The sequence below is a fragment of the Zingiber officinale genome, chromosome 2A, assembly GCF_018446385.1.
Source record: "Zingiber officinale cultivar Zhangliang chromosome 2A, Zo_v1.1, whole genome shotgun sequence".
In the NCBI taxonomy this organism is placed as follows: domain Eukaryota; kingdom Viridiplantae; phylum Streptophyta; class Magnoliopsida; order Zingiberales; family Zingiberaceae; genus Zingiber; species Zingiber officinale.
Genome location: NC_055988.1, coordinates 209,485 through 227,062, shown reverse-complemented (window position 1 = coordinate 227,062; position 17,578 = coordinate 209,485). Strand labels below are relative to the sequence as shown.

Here is a 17,578-nt window from a genome sequence, read left to right as displayed (position 1 = left end):
TATACCAAAGTTTTAGTATAAAGACCTTCAGTATACCGAAGTTTTGGTATAAATAACTTCGATATATCGAAGTTTTGATATAAAGAACTTCAGTATACCGAACTTCAGTATATCGAACTTCAGTATACTAAATTTTTGGTATGATTTTACTTCACACCGTTCATATAAAAATTAGTCAGTATTTTTATATATATTTGGTATTTTCTATCTTATGTTCACTCCAAGTTACTCGTACTTCTTTACAAGTAATTTAATAAATATTGTTTATATTCCATAGCATCCTAGTCGACAAGCTTTGTGAAATTAATTTATTAGCTTTGCAATCTTAGGAGGTGTGTGTGGCTATTTATTTTTAGGTAATCAAAATATCATCCCTTCATGATCTTTTCGAAGTCTTTACTAGTGCAGAAGTGGCCTTCCAACCGTCTAAAAATCTTTTTTTACCGCAATCTCAAAAATGATCTTATTTTAAAAAAACATGTAATATTTTCTTATGTTAATAATGGTTTTTTCTATTGTTTATACTAATATATTTACATGCTAATTTCTTTACTTTATTTAGTAAATATTATAATTATCATAATAAGTTTTTTGATATTATATTTATAATATATATTTTTAACAAGATGTAGTTATGAAATTCAAAGTAAAACATTCTATATTTATGAGAGTATGCAATTAAAATATTTAATGTAATATTTGCTTCTGGATATCATCAAAGTGTAAATTTTGCACCGATGTGATATAATTAATAAGTTATCTTTTCATTTTTTTTCTCTAGTTAGTATTTTTCACCTTTTGCATTAATTTAAAATGGATCCTTCTAAAAGTTACTTCAATAGTGGGTGTGGATTCTTCAAATTGCTTTAACCGCCGATGTTTTCTTGTCCTCTTTTTCTCAATTTACGCTTGTGGTCCCTTGAAATTGCATCAATAACTCATATTCTCTTGTCCTCTTTCACTGTTTAATCACATCAAATTTATTCGTCGAATTCAACTACTTAAATTTAACTTTATCAATGAAAAATAGGAAAACTAATACTTATGTGACCCTCAATGATTCAGGAATACAACTAGTCGTCGGTTCACAACTCTTTGTGATTCAGGACGATACTCATCCTTTATTTGGGCATACCCTTAATAACCCCATCGTATGATCAACTCCTTAATTATAGGATATCAGAACTAATTCTTATTAACATCTAATGAATCATAGAAAGAGTGTTTAGCAGTACTACCCCATGATTCCCTAGGTATCACTGAATAATGCCAACAAGAACCAGTCGATTATAGTTAACGTATAGTACAGTCCCTTCATCTCTTATGTCCCGGTCGAATTTACAACCATTAGTGCATCGAGGATTGTATATTGATTCGACAACCATGTGATATATCTTATAGTAATATCGCATATGTATCTAGAAAACTCCTTTTCTAAAGTACATTTTACAACTCTGATTAAAGACTTCATATACTATAAAACAATATATTACATAGGATATCCACACATGTGGATATGTGGTGAATCCCTGACTACAATACATTGACTCCTATATGTTTTATTACTACACCTAATTTCATCACCTGATGACTTTAATAGATTCGGTAAATGAGTCAAAGTGCAACCTAGCATATAGAGTCTCAGTGTTGTCTCGGGTCATAAAAATTACTAGTGTACAACCACAACCAAAGACTTATCCACTCGATAAATAATAATCATAATGTTCAATGAACTCATCTTATGATCACCCATCTGTATGTTTAAACATATCTATGTCTTCACCAATGAAACGTGGTACATTACATCACATATTCTAGTCTCTAACTCGAGCGGCCTTTTATCTTTGTTTATTAGACATCCCAATTGACTAGGAACATATTTAAAATAAACAATGAATATTGATGTGTTTCATGATGACCATCATATGTACCACCACATATCACTATAATATATTCAAGAACTTCATCTATTCATTTAGCATGAAATAAAGATAAAGTAATGTCAAACTAAATTTAATTATATTAAAATAAAGGTTGTGTTAAATCGAGACGCATGTGAGAAAGGAGGTGAATCACGGTTTTTTAAAACTTCTTGTTTTTCGATTTGGGAATCTCCATGATGTAAAACTAAGTGAGAAAGCGAAGTAGAAAAATAAGTAAAAGAGCATGCGTTCGATTTTATTTGGTTCAGAGCCTTCGGCGACTCCTAATCCAAGACTCAGGTTTCGCGGACCTATCGATGGGTAATCCACTACATGCCTCTTCCGGAACCACCGAAAGAGGTGATCGAATACAAGAAATAGGAACAGTATAACAACCTATACTTCCCTTTAAGAACAATAGTGAAAATTGTAACACTTAATAAAATATTACTAACAGTTTTGAGAGTGCTTGTGTGTTACTGTCGATTTGTCAAAGATGATCGAATGACTCGAAAGGGTAATTTGGTAGCGGGCAGACTTCTATGAAGCAGCAGCAGGAAGCTGGAGCAATTGGAACTTCAAATGAATGCCTAGAGGGTTGTAGAAGTGATGATCCTTGAAGCTTGGTCAAGATATCCTTATAAAGGGTGTGGAAGGCTGCTTCCATAGCCTTGAAGACGCCTTCAACCTATAAAGTTTGATCCCAAACTTCTTGCTCCTTATCTGCGAAGAAGTCTGAAATTTTATCTTGCGGAAGGTGCCTTCCAATACTTGAAGGCGTCTTGGGTACTATTCACCCAAGACCTTTTTTGCGCTTTTTGTCATGTAAAAAATGTTAGTCTAATAACCTGCAAGACAATGTTAGCACAATAATAATGAGTAGTAATTAGATCCTGTCTTTCCGAGACTACGATCTAGTCAAGGTCTCAATTCAGGTTTCCGAAATTGACATAAATTGGACCGACGCTTACTGTCCCTTTAAACGGGGGTGCACCCTCATTTAGTCACTCTCTTCCAATGGCTTACCTCTACTTACCAGGTGTAGAGTTACCTCCGGAATCACACATTCAGACTTCAAAAATCAAACATCCCGATCTCTGCTGCTTTGCCCGCTCAACTGAAATACCCGGTCAGCTACTTTGCCCGATCGACCGCTCGGTCCGATCAACCGCTTTGCTGCTTTGCCTGCCCGCTCGCCCGCCCACTCAGCCGCTCTGCTCACTCAGCCACTCTTCAGTCTGCACTTGATAGAAATCAGTCCCCGCTGGCAGCCTGAGATTATCAGCTCAGATCATCTCGATAGATAAGTTAAATTTAATTCAATATAATTTAAATTCAACTAATTCCCTCAAAATCTCCAATAGATTCTCTAACATAAATAATATTTTGTTTCTCAAACAACTTTGAGAAATTATTAGTCTCTATCTATTAATTCATGCTAATTTAGCATCCGCTCGTACTCTACAAACTTGAATTATAACTCTCCAACGTCATATTGTAAAGTAGGGAATTTATATATTTCGTAAAAGTATCAACCGAAAATAAAATGGTAATTATTGATATAAAAAAAATCTACCAATTTAGATGGTCTTCTGAATTATCACTAAAATCAGCTATACATGTTCATAAAAAATTCCCATGCGCTCTCACTACCCATCACCTCGAAAGATGAAATGTAATGTTAAAATAGATTGTAATATCCAGTACCTTATACAAACTCTTATTAGAATCTCAAAGTATAGGTCTCGGTCATAAATGATACTAAGAAGAATAATATGAATTTTTGTGATCTCTTTGCAACACAATTCCATCAGACAATCTAAAATTTTCATCCTACGACTAAGAGTAGGGAGAAAATAAACTAATTTGATCAATCGAATAACAATCATCTAGATCAAATTATAGCATGTGACAAAGTTTATATTAGCATGCTCCCACATATCACTTGATGGGATAAAAATTACTAAAACAATTATTTGAAAGTACCAGATCAGAAGGACATGTTACTAGAGAGCAATTACCGGTACTTGTTTGCATAACCTTCCATATGTTTTGACCATTTGCACTAATAGCTTGTAGTCATCTGTGATTTACCTCCTCCATGTTGTCTAAGGATGGATTGACAGAGGCGCTAGGGACGAGCGAATCGCCTTTTGCCATATAGAGAGCAATTACCTGAACCTCTAAACAACTCAATTTTTTTGTCATTAGCTTGTGTGAGGCTAAATAACATGTCGCTTGTGCCTTGCTTGTGTTTGGCTAAATTCCCTAAATTAAGGAACCACATTTTAGTTAGTAACCCGCTATTTCCTTCGTCTTCTTAATTATGTCTTCAATTGACCATTATGTTAGAGAAGGAGAAAAAAAGAGGATTAAAGATAATAGAGGAAAAGTAAAATATTTATTTTTTTCTTGTTTGGAAGTGTTACATTGTTGGAAGGAAAGAAAAGAGAATGAACCTTAAATAAAATTATAAAACTTTCCTTAATATTTTTTAATTAGATATTTTTTATAATATCAATATTTATTTTATAAATATAAATGAGATATTTTTAAATAACAAAATTAATTCTTTTATATTTCCATTTAAATTAGATATTTTGTAATAAAAAAATTAATTCTTTTATAGTATCGATAAAAAAATTATGAAAATAATAAATTATCAATAATAAAATAACTAAATGAAATATAATGAAAATAATGATTTTGAAACTTCAGATAAAAATTGGAAGATAACGCTCATAATGAAATTCTTTTGTTATTTCAAAACTTATTAAATTTTAATAATAAAATTAAAAAATTATACATCTTCTTTTAAATTTTGACGATCAAAATATCTTCTCTCTAATTCAGTTAGAAGAGAGTGTCAAATCTCCTCCTCCAACGATCCAGCAGCAAGCAAACTATGAAGAATACGAGGGAGTTGGACTCCAACGACATAACAATAGTTAGAAATTGAAAAATTTCTTAAATGATTAAGAATAGAGATAAAATTAAAATAAAAAATCTTTTGTTATTTTTTATCTTCTTTACATCCCAATTTGGGAAGGGTGGGATAAGAAAAACTCCCTTTCCTTACCTTTCCTTCTCTTCCCTCACTCCTTCCCAAACAAGATTCAATTTTTTTTTTTACCAAAAATATTCTTTAGAGAAAAACATGAAAAACATTAAAAAAAATAAATAAAAGGTTAAAAATAAAAAAGACTTAATAAAATAAAAAAGTTAAAAAAATTAACACAAAATAAAAAAACGTAAAAAACTAAAAAATGTAAAAAAAATTAAAAAATAAAAGAAAATGTAAAAAAATAAAAAAAGTAAAAAAACTTTTAAAAAACGTAAAAAATATAAAAAAATAAAAAATGTAAAAAAATAAAAAAAACATAAAAAAACCAAATAAAATAACGTAAAAAAAATAAAACAAGAAAAGTAAAAAAATAAAAAAAATGAAAAAAAATAATATGTATGATTGATTTTATAACTTAGAGTAATAAGTAAAATATTAAATTAACTTATTTATTAAAATTTTCAAATAAATAATTTTTTTTTATTATCTAGATTGAATTAAATAATATATAATTATATTTTATTTTTCATCATTTTAATTATGTGATTATCTAATAATCATATAATCAAAATTATATATAATAATTTAAATCAAAAGCAACCTAAGTATTTTAAATAAATATAGAAATCACATCTGGCTTGTTATGCAATTTGAGCTCATTCCTGGCCCAATAATTTACTGATAGGTCAATTTGGGCATCAGTCCAATTATGGTCTAATTCTAAAATTTAGGATTGAAACGTATATAGGCAAAGCCTTCATGAATTACATTGAAGGAATTACGAGGCCAGGGCATCCATTGATTGTTATAATTATCGACGACAAATTAGGCTCGATCGAAAACCCTAAGTTTACCTCTCGTTTCCTTTCTCACAACGCTCGCAGCGCCGTTGCGCAGCCGCCACCTCACACTGCCGGCCTAACCCCAGTCGACCTCTCCTCCCTCGATGTCGGCCTCGAGCAGAAGCCAGCCGATTCGTGCCGTGAGAACGTTGCGCGCCCAATAGCCGGTGCTGCTCCTCCGTCGATGCGAGCAAGCCAATGCCGCTAGCGTTTTCCCTCTTTCTCGTCGACGTTGGCCCCGAATAGAAGTCCAGCTTACAAAACCCCTGTCGTCATCAAGTCGACGCTGCGGGATGCCACTGGACACCGTTGTGCGTCGCTGCAACCGTACCACCGGAACGCAGCAGTTGTTGCCTTCGGCCGTCGACTGCTGGCTTCCAGTTTTACTTGCCACCAGCCGCTCCAGACCTTACTGCCACCGAGAGGCCACCGCAAGCTAGAAATTTGGGTAAACCTTGATTAACCAGAATTGTTGTTCGTAGGAGTTAATTAATCAGTTTTGATTTAGTGGATTGAGAAATTAATCATTAATCGATTTGGGTAACTAATTAAGAGTAATTAATTGAATCATTAATTAATTAAGTTAAGATTTAATTATTAATGATTGAGTAGTGATTTAATTAATCCACTTAAGGTTAATTGAAATATTAATCAAGTTGACAATTGATTAAATATCAATTAAGAGTTAACTAACTTATTAATTAGTAGTTAGTGGGATTACTAATCAGAAGGGTAGATTGATTGATTCATGTATTATAAATTTTTAGATTTGCTCCGTATTCTTTGTTTGTAGGATTCGAGCTCGAGACAGACTTTCAACTTAAATACGGTTAGAACGATCTACAATATAGACCTCCTTTGACCTATTTAATTGTTGACCTTAGTGCATGATTTTGTTATTTGCATTGATTGCGTAGTAATTATTTTACCTTGATATCTATTTCTTGAACTTGACCTTTTATTGTTTGATCTTATATTTTCATCTATTTTGATATCTATGCAGTCTTGTTGCTATCCATGTTACTTAGTATCATGTGTAGGATATGACCGTGTTCCTATTGTATAGAAATAATTATATTTGTGGATGTGATTATTTATTTCCTGCTTATCATTACATTGTGTATATTTTGTCTACCATTTCTCTCATTCGTGGTTGAGAGTCGTCAGCGGTCGTTGGTATATCATGTCGACCATTGTCTCTCATTCATGGTTGAGAGAGTCGTTAGTGACTGTAGGGATATCCTGTTGACCATTGTCTCCCATTCGTGGTTAAGAGAGTCGTCAGCGATCATGGTATATTTGATTGTCCGCTCAGCCACTCGGGTAGTGGTAGCTAGAGTTATGTACAATCAATAGCTAGATAGATACTTTTCATGTCTGTCCACTTGGCCACTCGGAGTAGTGGTAGTTGGAGTTGCGTGCAGTTTTGTCATGTCCGCCTACTCGACACTAAGAGTAGTGGTAGCTGGAGTTCGTGTCGACAGTGACCATTGTATATGCACGTGATATGTTTATTGCATATGCTTGTGTTATGTTCGTTACATTGTTGATATATGTTGTTATCTGTTTATACTTATTGTTATGCATAGTATAGTTGTTGATTGTTACTTGCTGCTGTTCATTATATATCATTGGTTGGATCAGTTTAGTATATACATTTTATTATTTTTAAACACTTATTATGATTAGTTGATATTACCTTGAGACTGCTTCCTTTGATTTCCTTACACTTAGTCATGCACTATCTTATACCCACTGAGTCGTACTGACTTCCCATTGTCTTTCCTTTGTTTTCAGTTTAGTAGTTAGAGGATGTGTCGTGTTGCTTAGAGATCCAGGCTATCGGTCCCATTCATTTGAATTTCCTTTTTGAGTTACTTGGCTTATTTTTTGTTGTTGGTATTTACAGTTTTCTTTAAATATCGATTTTGAGTTTTGTCATAATAGTATGACTTTTACCTTGTTCAGCTGAGTATGTTCACATGTATATGCATTTATACACACATTGACATTTATAACTTGCTGATTTTATATTGCATCAATGTATCGATTATTTCGTATATTGTCATTAGGGGTACCGTCCAGTTTGGTGGACAACTATACTCTCAGGGTGTGACAAATGTAGACCCAAAAAAAGCATTGGTGTATTTAGGAAAATTCATATCAATCAAATTCAAAGATGCCGCAAGAGATGTTTCACATAACTGAATATTACTATAAATAAAAATGAATCATAAATATTGGTAGTCATCTAAAAGTGAATTATATTGAATCTTTACAAGGAAGAATGCATGACTTAATGATAAGACTGCGTCTAATACGAACACACAACATTGTAGCCACCAATGAAAGAAATACTTCACATTAAGTACAAGAAAGAGACCGAGAGTAGAACACCATCATGACAAAAAGGAAAAGAAGAGGAAGAAATGAATGCTGAAAAAAGACACAAAATAATAGAAATGATGCATAGGATAGATATAGTACACGGTATCATGATTAAAATCTTGAGCTGTGAATTGGAAGAATGCATTTACAGAAAAATGAAATCTAATGCTCAATCAAAGATGCTGGAACGAGAAATGGTGTTGTGACTCTACTGAAGAGATCTAGGGCGCGATCGAGGTTGACAATGTTGATCATGGTTGGCTGTAGGTGCGCCTTGGCCACGCAGCGGACGATGATCTTCGCCGCCTGCTCCACCCCTCAGCCTCATGCTGCAAGGGTTGTCCGACTCGGATGTCAAGCAACTTGCCGACGTCACCGACCTCAATGAAAGGCACGACATATTCGACAATGTTGATCGGTTCCTGTAGTGATATTCCACGGCCTATCGACAGGTGAGGACTTGGAGCACCACGATGCCAAAGCCGTGGACGTAGCTTTGGAAGTTGAAATTGTAGTTTTGAGGTCCATGTAACCGACGGTGCTTGGTGCTCGTAATTCGCCCTTCGACTCTAGCCCAGAGAAACTGAAGCTCGATACACATGCGACCCAATTCGCGTTTAGCAAAAAGTTCAAGGACCTGATGTCACGGTGGATGATCCGTGGCGCGACAAATATGTAGAGTAACTCTATTCCTCGCGCAACATTGAGCCGGTCCGTGATCCTCATCTTCCATGAGTTCAACGCACTGGATTCTTCGCCGTTCTTCAGGTGGAGATGGTCGTAGGGAGTTCCATTCTTCATATACTCGTAGACCAAGAGGAGCTCCTCCTCCTTGCCTCTTTTTTTGACCATATTGGGGAATACGTAGACATTTTCTACAAGTGGACAGCTAGCTTTGGTGATCATCGGGTTGCATTTTCAAGCGCAAGGATGGTGAACCTCACATCGAGCATCCCTCAGGGACGGGCGGCCTATCGTTGTCGCGGTCTCAAATCTTCCGGTGCCAGGGGACACCCGTGATGAAGCGGTAGAGCAGCCGTGGAGTTCAGCTTTGAGGAGCTCGCAACAGCCACCAACAATTTCTCCTTCAAGACCACAATTGGGGGTGGCAGCTTCAACTCCGTATACAAGGGAAGCTCATCGACGGGCATGAGGTGGCAATTAAGCGGAAAGAGTCGCTGCCGCACACAAACTTGAAGAACAAGGAAAGCGCCTTCCAGTCAGAGCTCGACTCTCTCTCTCTCTCTCACCTCCACCACATCCACGTGATGGGCATGGTGGGCTATTGTAAGGAGGACCTCCTGCCTCCTGGTATATGCGTATATGAAGGATGGAACTCGCTACGACCATCTCAACCCAAAGAACGACGAAGAATCCAATGCGTTGAACTCATGGAAGATGAGGATCATAGTCCTGCTCAACGCCGCACGAGAAATAGAGTTACTCCATAGCTTTGTAGCGCTGTGGTTCATCCACCGCAACATTAGGTCCTTGAACTTTTTGCTAGACGCGAATTCGATCACTCGGGTGTCAGGCTTCAATTTCTCTGCGCCGAAGTTGGAGGGCGAATTGCGGGCACTGAACACCATCAGTTACATGGACCTTGAAAACTATAGTTTCAACTTCCAAAGCTACATCCATGACTTCAACATCGTGGTTCTTTAGGTCCTCACCTGCCGCAGGGCCATGGAATGGCTACGGGGAACCAATCAACATTGTTGAATATGTCGTGCCTTTCGTTGAGGCCGGTGAGGACGACAAGTTGCTTGACGTCCGAGTTGGACAACCCCTTGTAGCATGGGGTTGAGGCGGTGGAGCGGTTGGCGAAGACCGTTGTCTGCTGCGTGGCCAAGGCGCAACTACGACCGACCATGATTGACATCGTCGTCAACCTCGATCGCGCCCTAGCTCGTTTCAGTAGAGTCATGACACCATTTCCCGTTCCAGCATCTCCGATTGAGCATTAGATTTCATTTTTCTGTAAATGCATGTTTTCAATTCACAACTTAAGATTTTAATCAAGATACCAATTACTATATTTGTCCTAGGCATCATTTCTATTATTTGGTGCCTTTTTCCAACTTTGATTTCTTCCTCTTCTTTTCCATTTTGTCATGATGAAGGTGGGTCTACTGCGGGTCTCTTTTTTTTACTTAATATGAAGTATTTTTTTTATTGGTGCTTACAATGTTGTGTGCTCATATTAGACGCAGTCTTATCATTGAGTCATACATTCTTCCTTGCAAAGATCCAGTATAATTCGCTTTTAGATGACTACTAATATTTATGATTCATTTTTGTTTATAGTAATATTCAGTTAAACATTTCTTTTGCATCTTTGAAATTTGATTGATATGTATTTTCTTAAACATTCCAATGCTTTTTTTTTTGGGTCTACATTGGTGTCACAATATTTTTTTTTAGATATTGGAAGGAAAAGCATATAGACTACAATACCCTTGGATTGATGTTGTTAATCATTCCTAAGTTGATATTAACAAGAATGTGGACAAGATTGCCGCTAGGCAGAGAGAAAGTGAGAATTTTGCTAATACAGCCAGATACAAGCATCTAGCTCATAGGATGGGCTCATAATATTTTGGGAAGGACATGTCAAAGGTATAACAAGTTTCTTTGGAAATTTTTAGCAATTGGTTCCAGCTTTGAGTTAGTTATCTTTGCCAAATAATATGAATAATTTTATAATTTTGCAGCATTTAGATCAAGTAATTAAATCTCGAATCCCGGCAATCAATCTCTCATAAATAAGAGTATTATTGAAATTGAAAGTGGATTAAGTCGTCTCAGAAAACCCATCGCTGCAGATGTTGGAGTAAGTTCATTGTTATACCACCATTTATTGACTGATTCATGAAACTGTCTCCTTTTCTTATATTAATTGTTGCTACACAATTCGATAGAGAGTAGCCATTTTTTTCCATCAGTTGCCTATATATGTTGGGCATGTACCACAGTTTAAAATTTGGTTTACTTAAAAGTATGTTACATTGGTTGTAATTTAATATTTTTTGAGCATTTCTTGAAGCTGATATTAGAGATTTGATTCATCCATTACCGTGTATTTTGTGATGAGGGATCCTTTTTGATAAATAGTTTTAATGTTTTTAAATAGCAGTGATCAAATCATGTCTCTCTCTCTCTCTCTCTCTTTTTTTTTCTGTTTTTCTGTTTTGTCTAGTTTTTAAGTTCTGATAAAACATGAAAACAACCAAATTTAGCACTAACAGTATAGTTTCTCATAGTTTCTTGGATCAAAGACATTTACTATTTAGTCTGAGACTAACATGTCAACCTGGTCTCTTCCATAGAATTAAGATTGGAGATATGACAGATATATATTAGATGCATTACTTTACCATTCATTTATTGCCCAAATCATTAAGTTTTTTTTATATGTGCAGGCAAGTTATATTCGATTATGTAAATTTGTCGTATCTTTGATCAAATATACAAGGAACATCTGATGGAGTGTAAGAAATTCCGACTTTACTACCATATTCATCTTTGTATATTGTATTGTGAATACTCTGCTTCCTATATGGTTTATGGTTATGTAGGTTGATTGTTTTGAATTCTAGTTTTTGACATATATGTTTCTACATCAGTTTCATAGTGAAAGTCTAGGACAACTTTGTTTAAGAGTTTCGGTTGTAAGAATGTTGAAAAATTTTCAGTTGTGTATGTTCTTCTAATTGTCTGTTGCCATAATTCTGGAGTGGTATCTGTCAGTGTAAAATGTGTGCTAAGACCTAGTATATAATCGACATATAGGAATTAGGTATAACAAATAAGTGCTTTATTTCATGGCAAATTCTGGTTCTATAATCAAGGCGCTGACTAAAAATATGTTAAGGTTATGTGCCTAGTGAACTTCCATCTACTGTATCAAACATGTCTGCAGAAGAGGATACATTGCCATAAATTCCTATTCCTTGGTAATCTTACAGGCTCTCTTTGAAGTTGCAACTAATATGCCTTGCACTATTCTCAATTACTATTCTTTTTGAAGTTAATTCATATATGGAGTAGTGGATACTATCACTGAATGGTATTATTAGTTATATTTAAGGGTGGACATGGTTCAGGTTATTCATTTGATGGGAAAACCAAACCAAACCGTTTTTTTTTGTTTGAAAAGTTCAACCCAAAACCAAAGTGAAACCAAAAGGGTGTGGATTCAAACTAAACTGAAATTTTCAGTTCGATTTTTGTTTGGTTCTATCTAAACCAAAAATCAAAGAAAAATAAATTTCTAATAGTAGACTGCAAAGGTATTAGAGATTTAAAGTTACTTGGGTTACTTTTAGGATATTAAGGTTACTGGGGGTTGGATGGATCAAGGGTTTGTTGGGACTGATATTAGGGCTAGCTACTTGGGTATTAGCATTAAATAGCTAGGGTTAGTTTGTTGCTATTGAAGTATGACATATTTTATGCTCACACAACTATTATTATTTTGATTTTATCAGTTTTATCTGCATGTAAATCGATATTGAACTGAATCTAATAAAATTATTTTCTTGATAAACCAAAACTAAACTACTAAGCCAGTAAACTAATTTTTTTTTTTTGGTTAGACATGCTCACTCCTAGCCATATTCTTTTGTCTTCTTCATCAATGGCTCAATTAGGACCCCTTGACTTTCTTATTGCTCGACCCTCTGTATAGGAGATCCCTGGTTGAAAACACAGAAGAAAGATAGGAGAAAAGCTGGGTTGAGAGAGTTGACTCACAAGTAGTCCTGCGGTCAGGCTAGGCTACTGAGAGTTGGAAATTATTTTTCAAGAGGGATATTGTTCATTGATTGACTCCTTTTCATATTCACTTAAATTGGGACATAATGATGGTTTGTTATTAACTTACTATATTAATATTTTGTATTAAAAATTGAAAATGAATATTCAGAAGCAACAATGTCGGATACAAAAATTAGAGTATTAACATAGCTTATGACACCTTTTAAGATGTATATTGATTGATATACAGATTAATGAACTTCGCTAAAAGGAACAAACAAGTACTAAGATGAACCTTTGCCTAAAGAACTGATGGTCTAAGTTTTTAGGTACTATAATGCTATAGTGGGATGATTCTTTGTTCTTATATTTTGTTTTTCATTTTTACTATGTTATTACACGATATCCTTTTATTTATTTTAAAAATATTCTACTCTTTGCAGGAGACCTGGTGTCGTGAAAGTTTACAATGTTTTTGACAAACATTTGCAAACGTTTGCAATTTGACAAACAACTATCAATGGAGATCTCGCTGTGCGGCTAATTGGTTTTGATCATCTTTAGGTTCTCCCAGCAACAATGGGGAAAATGTCTCTGAATTCAGGTGCGGTATTTACAGTTTTGTAATTTATGTTTCCACCTTAGTTATCTCGCATATTCTTTGTAAATCTGTGACAAGGTCCTGTGTTAGGATTGTTTGAATCTTTTTGATTTTCCTAATTCTACTGTAGTGCAATCCCTAAGGAGGGATTTAAAATTCCCAACATAGGAAGGTGTAGTTTTAGTAGAGGGAAAATCTGAGAGAAGATAGGTTAGTAGGGGATTCAATGACTTTTCATCTTTGCCTACACGAGGCAATCCTGTCGCCAAACCTACACCTAAGGTGTAACTTGAGTCCTCAACTTGTTTGGGAGAGAACACCAGCATATGCATGCTTGGCAGTAATTGATTCATCTGTTTTTTTTCTTTGTCCGTGAATGTTCATAAAGTATAAATCAACATATAAGAATTCTTTAATGGTTCACACATTAGTAGAAGCCATGCAAGAGAGTAGTTCAAAGTTACTTTTTGGAAACATTGACCTAAGTATGGAAACATTAACCTTCATACACAACTCAAGAATAGGGTGATGTAAGATACGAGCTTCCCTTTAGTATGGGGTCACTAGTTTTATCCAATAAGCAGATACTCAACTTCCATGAACTAAACTTGGTTACAAAGGTCAAATTGGTGCAATCTTATTACAAGACGAAAGTTCACCTTTGCTGAAATAGTACTAGATATTGATGGTGCAAAATAGATTTTAAACTCTTTCATAATTTATCAACTATGGTGACAGTCAATGTAATCCTAGTCCTTGATGGAACCTATGTTCTGTAAGATCTTCGGAACAGTCTATTTTCTTTATAGGTCCATATATGTGTTTGGTTTTTCGAGAGTGTATGCATACCTATTGAAGTAGCATCATATTGTTGTTCTTGGTGAAAATTTCAAGCCTGTGCAATTTGTAGAGAGTGACAGTTTTTATCAAAATCTTTTGACATTTTTGTTTTTCTTAAGAGAGTAGAACATTTTTATTTCTGCTGACGTGATTATCATGTATTACTTGTAGTTCTCTGCTATTGCGGTAGTGTTCTTTGTTATTTATATGTACTTTCTTGTTTAGCCATTCTTCTATATACTGCTTGCAAGGTAGTTCCTCTTATTGTTACTGTAAGTGGAAAAGTCTGACTCAGACCGCAATACTTTGTGAGGAAGCAGTTTAAGAGGTGTCATAGTTGAGGAAATCGTATATATTGTTTACTTACTGTATTTGGTTGTGAAATATTGCAGCATTGACATTTCGACAAGTTTTTTGAGGACATTCTGATTGTTTTTCAGGCAGAACAACATTTCTTAAAATACGATGAGGTTGGATCCTGTGCCTGGGTGCAAGATTATGCTCTGATGCTTATGTTGAGCAAAGAGGTTCCTTGGTTCTTGGTATATACAATACTATAAATATTGATTGTTATTTTTCTTTTTGTGGTTATTTTATTGCTAGATGAACTAATGAATGAAATTCTCTGTCAAAAAACTTCGTCATTATCTAATATAATCACCGGTAAATTCTTGTTGTTCTATAAATGCAACAAGTTTCAATTTTGATATTTGATAACTATATTCCTATTCTTCTCTTTGTCAAGTGTTTTCAATAATTTCTGGTGAATATGCTGAATAATATTTATTAAAATTATAAGGATGATGGTACTGGATGTATTTGTTGTTGCAGCTCGAGGTGCTACAGGATTGGTGTTAACTGTTGCTAGTGGTCTTTAAGGAATCAGGGTGGTCGTTGGCACAGGGGACACTTGACTATTTGTAGGGTCTTAAGGTTTGTGATAATTTCTTTTTGAATGTCTTACAGCGGCACAGGTTCTTTTATGTTGAAATCATGTAGGTTTTATTGTAGATGCTTGGAGTTAAGCGAACTGAAAAAATTCTTCCTACTGGGACAGTGGGACTGCATTAACTGTTGTTGGCGAGGTAAATAACTCTGATATTTGTGATCAGCTACCTTTTAGAAGTAAGGTTTTTGTTGATCAAGAGGGCCTTCTTTTTGCCAGAGTAAACATTTGCACTGCCTTTAATCATCATAATTTGGTGTTTTACATGGATTCTTAATTGTGTGTAGTATTCTCACACCCTTGGTGTTTTTGGTCTCTCTGAATAGGCAGCTAAAGATGATGCTGGAAAAATAAGGATACAAAGACCGGATAAAGGTCCATTTTACATCTCCCCTAAGAATATTATGTTAATTACAACTTTTGGGAAATGGGCTAGGTGAGTTTTGCTCCATTTACTACACTTTTTTAAAAAGACAAATTGTATGTGTGTTGAGTAGGAATCCCTAATCGCGGACCTGTGCAATAGATGGTATCAAATTACTTCTCCTGGATTCACAGTTGTTGGCATATTTCTGCTTGCAAAGCATGCAGTTCAGCATGTGCTTGAGAAAAGGCGATGCTGGGAATTGCAGAAAAGGTTTATTCTTAAACATAGTTATTATTTGATCAAAGCGATAGTATATATGATTTTCTGTATACCTTTGCTGTTAAACAGTCAAAGAAACAACCTTATTGTTCCCAAATATGCCATTTGGTTAGCGCTTATGATCTTATTTGATCAGCAGTTAGCAGTCTCAATATATATATATATATATATCGGTAGGTAGTCTATTCTTATTTTTTTGTAATAGTTAGCCTATATAACTGATTTTGGTTTAAGTTTCCTTTTTCTTTTATGGTATTTTTATGCTTTGTGCAGAGTTCTTGCTGTTGCACGGCAAGCGCACAATTCTGGAGGTAGGTATTTCAAAGTTAACTTACTAACCAGTGTCAAGATTAAACATCGTCTTTGTGTTTTCCTAGGATCGAATCAAGAATCTAAAAAAAGCCATATAATACAAAGAAAAATCTGGCATTAGACATGTGTGATCTGCCTTGAGCAAGAATACAATGCTGTTTTTGTCCCATCAGAATATTACATAAAGAGCTTCTCTTCTTATTTAAATAACTTCACTTAATCTGTTAAGCTTCCAATTTGTTTAATTTGTTCATGCTTCATTTGAAGTTTTTAATAACTTGCTCTTGTTGTTCGAAGATTACTTTTCACATTTTGATTGTATTTCACACTCTGTGCCTCTTGCGCACCAGTAAAGGCAACATTCTCATTAATTTTCTCATTTTTTGGGTGGAAAAGGAGAAGAGAGTGTATAAAACCTTTCTTCTAAGTGAATGCTTTTAATACACATGGGGTTTCATGCAGAGTATTCCACGTTCCCTTGTATCGAGTCAAAATAAAACTCTGTAATTTTTAAAACTTCATATTTGGCGTCTTATGTATGACCATTGTTACTGGGACAACTGTATTACCCTCGTTACTTGTATGCCACGACATTACCTTGGTAACACTTAACAAGCTTAATGCCAAGATCCCCTTTTTTTCTTTGTTCTCTCTTGATAAAGTGATTTCCTTGACATCAAGGTCCATACTGTTGGGTTCCAAAGCATTAAAATAAAAAAAAAACACAGCGGAAAGATAAATCTTCATGACCAAAAGTCAAACTCAGCTAGTCATCAACCCAAACCATACTTGATTTTTATAAAAGGTTATTACAAACCAAGTAAACATAGAACTATGTTTACAACCAAACAACTAACAGAACCAATATTTACAGCATGATTTTACATATGAAAATACAGCAAGCGTACAAACAGGACTAGTAGCGTACAAACAGGACTAGTAGCGTACAAACAGGACTAGTAGGGGACTTGTAAGGGAGGCGTGTGTTGCTTAGACTTATTGTGACTTGCTTTGGAGAGGAGGGGGTGAAGGATTTTTATAGCTGAGAGAGAGGTTGCTTGGGGAGGAAGGAAAGGTGAGGCTTTCCGGCTGGCAGGGAGAGAAGAGAAGGGGCTGGAAAAACATAGCTCAGTGAGAGACAGGTGGCAATCAAAAAATGTCATGGCCGACGTTTAGGCTGAATGGAGGTACTGTAGTACGTTTAGTGGAGGTGTTGTAGTAGTTTTGGTGGAGAAAAACCTCATGACTGATGTTTAGAT

At 35.0% G+C, this 17,578-nt stretch overlaps 1 protein-coding gene and 1 pseudogene across 1 annotated transcript; one reads left to right on the top strand and one right to left on the bottom strand.

The window, feature by feature from the left end:
- The first annotated feature begins 5,763 nt into the window (after positions 1 to 5,763).
- On the top strand, positions 5,764 to 16,557 carry LOC122040415 (annotated as a pseudogene).
- On the bottom strand, positions 8,598 to 9,068 carry LOC122040346 (putative serine/threonine-protein kinase-like protein CCR3). The gene has a single exon (XM_042599667.1). It carries the CDS (start codon positions 9,066 to 9,068, stop codon positions 8,598 to 8,600), a length of 471 nt encoding a protein of 156 aa, XP_042455601.1.
- Positions 16,558 to 17,578: the final 1,021 nt, after the last annotated feature.

Coding starts and splice junctions, on each gene's coding strand:
- LOC122040346 (XM_042599667.1), bottom strand. CDS start 9,068: ATGGTCAAAAAAAGAGGCAAGGAGGAGGAGCTCCTCTTGGTCTACGAG.